Source organism: Micromys minutus, assembly GCF_963924665.1.
Source record: "Micromys minutus genome assembly, chromosome: 2".
Lineage (NCBI taxonomy): Eukaryota > Metazoa > Chordata > Mammalia > Rodentia > Muridae > Micromys > Micromys minutus.
In genome coordinates, this window is record NC_137971.1 from 56,693,182 (window position 1) to 56,701,646 (window position 8,465).

An 8,465-nucleotide genomic window follows, 5' to 3' on the forward strand; every position below is an offset into this window, starting at 1 on the left:
TACCACTAGCTTGAGACCATGATGCAGGGAGTGAGTGAGTGTGTGTGTGTTTGTGTGTGTGTGCTCAGAAGAGCACCAAAGGAGAGGTCTGCTCCCACAGGAAGGTGAGGTCAGAAGGCCCCATAGAGATGCCAGGGGCTAGGGTTGGCACCATCTCTCAGGCTTTGTCTTTAAGGAGATATGATAATCAGAGGGGTAGAACCTTGGAAAAGTGAGCCGGTCCTGAAAACAGTATAGAGGAATAGCCTTCTGGAACATTCTGTGTCTCATAGGACCTGCCTGAGGATCCAGCCCCAGTGGCAGCACATACACTGGGGGTGGGGTGTGTGAATAAATAGTATACTTTGTTACAAAGGCTGGGGGAACATGACCCATGCCCTGGAGGGGACTTGAAGACAGTCACCCCCCCCCCCAAAAAAAAGCCAGCAAGAGATCTTCTAGATTTGTTTGTTTTCAAGGGCTATAATTTTCCTAACATGAGCCCCTGGGAAATCCAGCATGGTTCCTCTTGTGTGCCCTGGTTTGGTTAGAGAGCTCTAGCTATCTCCTGTCCCACAGAATACCAGCCAGCCCCTGTCCTCATGTGGTGCCTCGGGCTGAGGGTGATTCAGAGGCAGGTGCCTGTGACAGTGGATGCAATTAGATCTAATGGGACGGAGGCCTTTCTCGTCCTCCTCGCTCTGTGCCCACCCCCGCCTCCCTCAGGCACAGCAGGCGTGGAGAGGATGCGCAGGAGGTAGGAGGTGGGGGACCCAGAGGGGCTTTGACGTCAGCCTGGCCTTTAAGAAGCTGCCTGCCTGGCAAGAGCTGTGGAGACAGAACTCAGGACCACCGGCTTGCACTATGCCTACCCCCAGCGCCTCCTCGCCACAGCCCAAGGGCTTCAGAAGGGCCGTCTCAGAGCAGGATGCCAAGCAGGCTGAGGCTGTCACGGTGAGAAGGACATGCTGTCACCCAGGGGTATCTGGAGCAGCTTCTGCACCTGTGGATGGATGGGTGGATACCCCAGGCTGGGAGTCTACCCAGAGTCTGGCACCCAGGGTTGGAGTGGGTCTTGTTCCCATCCTGTCTCAGGGTTAGTTTGGGTCCTAACCCTGGTAGATAGTCCTGTGCTTGGGTAAATGCCTCTGTTGTGTCCCGCTGGACTCTGAGAGTTACAGCCAATGCTGTCTCACTGTGCCAGCCTTCCTGGAGCTTCTGTGGGTCCTAGTTCATGAAGTAGGGAAATCTCCCCTGGGTGGTCTTGGGAGAGAGTCCCATGATTCAAGTTCCCCAGTAGCTCCCCTACTTATCCGCCCCTTTGGGTTCTCTAGGCTTGTCTGTCACAGAGTGTGGTGTTCCTGCAATGTACACTTCTGAGGAGACCTAGTCAGCAAATGGCTGACTGGTCTGCCTGTTGCTGTCCTGTGGAAACAGGACATGGGCCCATGTTCTACCATGACAGAAGAGGTCCCCAACTCTGGCACAATTCCTGTGCCTCCTTTCACCCTTCTCACCATCTACTGGCCTGCTTCTGTGTTCCCTGTGAGCAAGGTTTATGGAACCACAGGGATTAAGAGGAGGTGCTGCCAAGATGTCAAACAGTCCCTTTTGTCAGCATGGACTGGATGGGGGTGGGGGATCAGCTCATAAGAAGAGCTTTCAGATTATCCTTGGGGCCCCATTCTAACTATTGCCCTGGGTTGACAGAGGCCTTAATGAGACCAGTGTGACCTTTAGAAATTTAATTTGCAGGCACTTCTCAAGGGGCAACTGTGGGGTCAAAAGTGCCCCTTTACACTTCTTAGCTGCATGGCTCTCCCCTCAGCTCCCTGGGAACCACCCTGTCTCCTGTTCTTCCCAGGGAGCCTGGGGCTCTGGCTGCATTCATGGTGTCCTGTTGGAAGTCTGGAGGGGGCTCCAGAGGGCATGCTTCTCCCAATGACTATGACAGCCCCAAAGCCCAGGACCCATGCCTTTTGGGGAGTTCAGTTCTCAGATAAGAGTTCAGGCTCTTCCTCCCTGAAGTCCAGGTAGCTCTGAGTGTTGGGGGATTGGAAGTATTGGTTCATAGCTGTGGCAGACACAGGGCCAACAGAGGCCATACAGGAGGTACCCTGTGCTCAGAAGAGGATAGGGTAACCAGGGGGAGAGGGAAGCATTGTGAGGGGGGCTGTTTCCAGGGAGGACAACAACCTAGACAGGACACCTGGATAAGAACCACTTTTTCCAGTGATGGTGTGTTCACGAGGCTCCGCCTCATGTCTCTCTCAGAGAATCAAGAGGGGAAAGATGCTTCTTTAAGCTGCGTACAGTACTGTCTACCTGAACGACCACCCAAGCTATTTGTTTCCCATGATGTCTGAGGCTTTGCGCTCCTCCAGTCTCTGGGCGCTGCCCATAGAAATCAGGAAAACCAGCCCGAGTCACAGCCCTCTGTCACTAATTCAGTTAGGTCTAAGCCTGGGAGGTAGGTGACAGGGCACCTCTACCTTGAGAAACGGTGGCTAGGAGCCCTTGCCTTCCAGTTCTGCCATGGCTTTCAGCCCTAGCTGCCCACCATGCCCTGTCAGAACACTGACTAGCATGCTCTGTCCTCTACCCCTGCATGGCATCCAGTGGTTTGACCACAGCCCTGGAGGCAGGATCAATGGAGGCAGCAGCATGGAGAGGTACAGGCATATCTCTCTCAGTCCCCAAGGTTTATCGGACGACGGCAGAGTCTCATTGAGGATGCCCGCAAGGAGCGGGAGGCGGCGGCGGCGGCAGCGGCAGCGGCAGTAGCCTCCTCGGAACCTGGGAATCCACTGGAGGCTGTGGTATTTGAAGAGAGGGATGGGAATGCTGTTCTCAACCTGCTCTTCTCCCTGAGGGGTACAAAACCCTCATCACTGTCTCGGGCTATGAAAGTGTTTGAGGTGAGGCTTAGTGTGCCAAGGCAAGCATGCATAAGATATATAAGAATGGCTGTTTCCCCCTCCAGGGCTGAAATATGGCTGCTCAGGCCAACAGGAGCTGGGTCTTAGGGATTGCCCTTCAGCTTCCTGACATCCAGTACTACATACATACATACATACACACACACACACACACACATACACACACACACACACACACACACACACACACACACAATCTTACCCACCTGTCCATGGGCCTATGAAGCAGCTGATTGCATTGTTGCTTTGGCTAATGACCTGCCCCCCCACCCCCAGGAAAACTCTCAAATGACATTAAAGCCAGAACCCTGTGAGCTCCCAGAATTGACAGCCTGGCCTAAGTGTTTTGCTGCTGGGCAACAGAAGGTAAAGAGGAAGTTGACCCCTGCCCATCAGTCCTGACTCTCCTATTTATCCTGTCATGGCCTGAGCCTGTGTGTGGGACCCAGGCCTTTGGGTGTGGCCAGTGGATGTAGCCAGTAAGTCAAATGAGATCATTAGAGGATAGGGCCTTCTGTCAGCAGGGGAATCTATCTGGTATGATCTCCAAACAGACAGGACTGTGCAGAAAGGGGGTCAAAGGCACAGCTGTGATGATTCCTGGAAGGATGCACAAGACGAAACCCAACCTTCCAAAATTCATAGGCAGGGACACAAACAAACACAACAACAAAAACCAAAACCAACCAACCACACAAACAAAAACTGACCAGGCCTGCCAGGGTCCTCCATCTCCCTTTTCCCCACGATTCTGTCTCTCCATCTCTCCCTACCTGCCCATCATCCCTCTCTTCCTCTCTCCATCTTCTCCACCGCTCTCCATGGCCCCTCCTCCATCTGTCTCTCTCCTTTTCTCTCTTCCTGCTTTTACTCCCATAGACATTTGAAGCCAAAATTCACCACTTAGAGACCCGGCCTGCCCAGAGGCCACTGGCAGGAAGCCCCCACCTGGAGTACTTTGTGCGCTTTGAGGTGCCTAGTGGAGACCTGGCTGCCCTCCTCAGTTCTGTGCGTCGGGTGTCTGACGATGTACGCAGTGCCAGAGAGGACAAGGGTGAGGATGGATTTCTGTCCCCGAGTGCAATCAAATTATCTTGTGGGCTTGGGGGGGGCAGAGTATCCTGCCACCGGGGACCCTGAAGTGTCCACAGAGTTGGCCCCACCATGCTGGCTTCACCCTTCTATTCTTTTCATGCATCTCAGTAAACTCTGCCCTCTAGGAGGTCTCTAGGGGAGGCTGGACCCAGGATGGTCAAACATTATGGGTCTATGCTAACCTGGGCCCTTTGCCTCTGTTGCTTGTGAAGTTCCTTGGTTCCCAAGGAAAGTGTCAGAATTGGACAAGTGTCACCACCTAGTCACCAAGTTTGACCCTGACCTGGACCTGGATCATCCGGTGAGCCTGTGTTCCATGGCTGAGGCCTGTAGGATGGGCACAGGGAGGGACTGACCCTGGTCTTTGGAGCAGGGAATGCCCAACTTCCTCCTGATGTGTGTCCCCTGGCCACCAGGGCTTCTCTGACCAGGTGTATCGCCAGCGCCGGAAGCTGATTGCAGAGATTGCCTTCCAGTACAAGCAGTAAGGAGCCTGCATGTGGGGCAGAGTCCCCAGGACAGGAGGGAGGAAGGGTGGGGGGAGGTGACTGGGTAGCTGTCACACAGCTTCCAATGCCAGCCTGTCTATCTTTTCTCTGCTCCGAGCTTGGCATTATTCCTAGTCCCAGCTAAGGAGACTGGGGCACAGAGAAATAAGCAGCTGGTTGGGGTCAGTGTACCCCAGCCAGTCCAGTCCATACCCCAAAGGCCTCTGAACAGCTGGAGAGGTACCTCACCCCATCTTTCCTCCTCTCTGAGATGGAGGGGGGCCCTATTGACCACTGATCTCCTCCACAGGGGTGAACCAATTCCCCATGTGGAGTACACAACAGAGGAAATTGCTACCTGGTAAGACCCTGCTGATGGTTGGGTTGGAACAGGGTAGGGCTGGGTGTGAAGAGAGCCAGGGAGACAGCTCCCAGAATCACTGTCTGTGAGGGCCACCTCTGGAAACTCTAGTACAACAGAAGACACAGGGGCTAGTACAACAGAGGAGGGGCTTCAGGTGTCCAAAAATATCAGGTCATCCAGAGATGTCCCTATTGGCCCTTTCCCAGCCTCTGGGTTTCCTCTAACCACAGAAATGCCCTATGCATTGATGGAGGCGCACAGTTCAGGAGGATGGTGGAAGTGGGTAGAGCGTCCATGGAGGGGGGGGGACTGTGGACAACCCCAACAGCTGGCAATTCCCTAAGTTCCTATGGCCTACAGGAAGGAGGTATACGTCACGCTGAAGGGCCTCTATGTTACCCACGCCTGCCGGGAGCACCTGGAGGCTTTCCAGCTTCTGGAACGGTACTGTGGCTACCGAGAAGACAGCATCCCACAGCTGGAGGACGTGTCCCGCTTCTTGAAGGGTGCGGATGCAGAGGAAGTGGGGCAGGGAGGGGCATCCCCTTTGCCTACTCTGACACATGGCTCCTTACAGAGCGGACTGGCTTCCAGCTGCGACCCGTGGCCGGTCTACTGTCTGCCCGTGATTTTCTGGCCAGTCTGGCCTTCCGTGTGTTTCAATGCACACAGTACATCCGCCATGCCTCCTCACCTATGCATTCACCTGAGCCGTGAGTATGCTGCCTGGGGCAGGGGAACCCTGACCTTCTTGTCTAGTAATATCTGTGCGCAATGATGATAGAGGTGTGGACAAGCTACAAGCCTCCTTGTCTCCGGGGAAGGACAGAGAGCCTGCCCATTCCATCTTCCTTCTCCCATTGCCTCATACAGGGACTGCTGCCATGAGCTGTTGGGACACGTACCCATGTTGGCTGACCGCACATTTGCCCAGTTCTCCCAGGTATGTCTAGGGCCTCAATGCAGAAACCAGGGGTTATTTGGTTGAGCCAGAGACTCAAATGTTTTACTTGTTGGGGTACTCCTCCAGCTAGACAGTGTGCCCTTATGGATCCGTAAGACTTGCGGGTAGCAAAATACTGAAGTAGATACTGTTTCCTCGGCTGGGAGGGACTGGCTAGTAACACAAGTCCCAGGGGAAAGGGATTTGTGGGTTTTTCTGCCACCTGCTGGTACTTCTGGAAACTACATGTCCCCGGCTTTAGGCGGCCTGCCTTGGCGTGAAGTAAATGCTGCAGGGTTCCCCGGAGAAGTAGCATCCAGTGAGTGCCATTGCCTCAAGCACAGTGTCAGAGTAGGGTCTTTTCATTCTCCTGTCCCCTTTTCTACCCACAGGACATTGGACTTGCGTCTCTAGGGGCCTCAGATGAAGAAATTGAGAAACTCTCCACGGTTGGTTTTGAGGGTCCTAGGGGGAGTTCAGACCTTCCTTTCTGTCCCCAAGAATAGCCTTACCTGTTGCGGGTGCTACACACAGAGAGGGGCTGCGCTTGGCACCATGTATTTTAGCACACCATGTCTATGTTGCAGGTGTACTGGTTCACTGTGGAGTTCGGGCTGTGTAAACAAAATGGGGAGCTGAAAGCTTATGGTGCAGGGCTGCTGTCCTCCTACGGAGAGCTACTGGTGAGATGACCCTGCTTTCAGCTCCCAGCAAAGGAGATTAGGGCTGGGGATCGGGCTATGGACGGTCCTGCTCCTGCCAGAAGGGTCCTTGGCTCAGGTCTGAGATTCAGGCTGTTCTAGAGAGTGTGCCTCTGCCCAGACCCCCCAGCAGAGTAGCCCAGAACCCTTACAGGAGGGGGGAGCCCCACACTCACAGCACCCATTTGCCATGAGTGCTTGGATGTGATGCCCTTGGCCTCTTTCTAGCACTCCCTGTCAGAGGAGCCCGAGGTCCGGGCCTTTGACCCAGACGCTGCAGCTGTGCAGCCCTACCAAGATCAATCCTACCAGCCAGTGTACTTCGTGTCGGAGAGCTTCAGCGATGCCAAAGACAAGCTCAGGTGCGTGAAGCCTTCAGGAGTCGCCCCATCCAGCCTCACCTGTGCAAGCCAGGCTTTGTCTCTACCTAACAGCACACTTAGTACACGCAGCAACACCCCCTTGTAACATGCTAAGATGCTCGAGATTACCTTGCTCCCAGCCCCCAGCAAAGGAGGTCAGGACTGGGGGGCCAGGGTGTGGAGGACCCTGCTCCCATCGGAAAGTCTGAGAGGAGAGAGACCAGCAGCATACGGGCAAGGCAAGGTTAAAGTCAGGTCCAGGCAGCTATCTGTGCCTCAGCAGAGCCTCTCTCTCATTCTCTGAGCAGAACAGGCTAGAGTGGAATGGGGACAGATTTGGAAGAACAAGGGACATAGTGGCAGCCAAGAACTGCCATGAGGGCGAAGCTTATAGAGGAGGTAGGCAGTCCAAAGGCAGGGGATGCAGTTAAACAACAGGGACACTGGTAGGTTGGTCCTTATCACTTCTCCTGGCCTGCTGTGCCCACCTGGCATGTCCACTCCAGTTTAGGGACTCTCTAGGGCACACAATCAAGGAGAGCTTCCTGAAGGAGAAGCCCAGCTGAGAAGTGGAGTGCTTTGCAGAGGCCTACCCACAAGAATTGCTGGGACTTTAGTCTCCTGAGTGTCTAGAATGGGCTTTAGGGGTTTAAGAAACTCAGAAAAGCCATTTCCCCATTCCCTCGGAGACTGCAGATCCTATCCCAAGCTGCCCACCAGACTCTAGCCTACTTTCTCATCCCCACATCCAATATCCTGTGATTGAAGGATTCATACCGGTTCCCCCTTCCCCACAGGAACTATGCCTCACGTATCCAGCGCCCATTCTCCGTGAAGTTTGACCCGTACACACTGGCCATTGATGTACTGGACAGTCCTCACACCATCAGGCGCTCCTTGGAGGGGGTCCAGGATGAGCTGCACACTCTGGCCCATGCACTGAGTGCCATTAGCTAAATGCATAGGGTACCACCCACAGGTGCCAGGGGCCTTTCCCAAAGTCCCCAGCTCCCTTCTCCAACTTTTCCTGGCCCAGTGGTTTTCCCATATGTGTGTGTGTGTCTGGGCCCTTTGATGGGCCCCTCTTAGACTCCCTCTCCCCCCATTGCTTCTCAACTATGTCTCACTACTGCATGCGCTCCAGGGTGGTCCTACATTCCTCCTGCCCTCCATGCTGTATACCACCCTGATTATTATCTCAATAAAGAAAGGAGAGGTCTCCAGGAGTGCTTCTGGTCACTGTGTCACCACAAAGATAGTTCCTAGCACTCATATCTGTGTTGGTTTCACTTGGAGGTTCAGAGGGTTTCTTTCTTCCCACCCCTTTCTTCCAATTCAGCCTCCTGGACACTCCAGACCAGACAGAGGTACTGGTATTATCTCCCTGCCAATTCTGAGCTCTCAAATAGTTCTCTCTCTCTCTCTCTCTCTCTCTCTCTCTCTCTCTCTCTCTCTGTCTCTCTCTGTCTCTGTCTCTCTCTGTCTCTGTCTCTCTCTGTGTGTGTTGAACAAGGCCCCAGAGGAGCTGCCCCAGAAGCATGGGCTAACAATACAAAGGTGGAGACCAGAGTAAGAGCTGACAGTCACAACTGTG

The 8,465-nt window shown here is 54.1% G+C and overlaps 1 protein-coding gene across 1 annotated transcript; it reads left to right on the top strand.

Moving 5' to 3' along the window:
- Positions 1-843: 843 nt before the first annotated feature.
- Positions 844-7,922, top strand: TH (tyrosine hydroxylase; the record flags this gene model as incomplete). The annotated part of the gene is made up of 13 exons (XM_080911658.1): positions 844-933; positions 2,673-2,897; positions 3,798-3,972; positions 4,226-4,314; positions 4,430-4,497; positions 4,812-4,862; positions 5,226-5,371; positions 5,443-5,578; positions 5,739-5,808; positions 6,201-6,257; positions 6,396-6,491; positions 6,738-6,871; positions 7,669-7,922. The coding sequence occupies 13 exons, from the start codon at positions 844-846 to the stop codon at positions 7,826-7,828; spliced, it is 1,497 nt and encodes a 498-aa protein (XP_080767784.1). The 3' UTR covers positions 7,829-7,922.
- Positions 7,923-8,465: the final 543 nt, after the last annotated feature.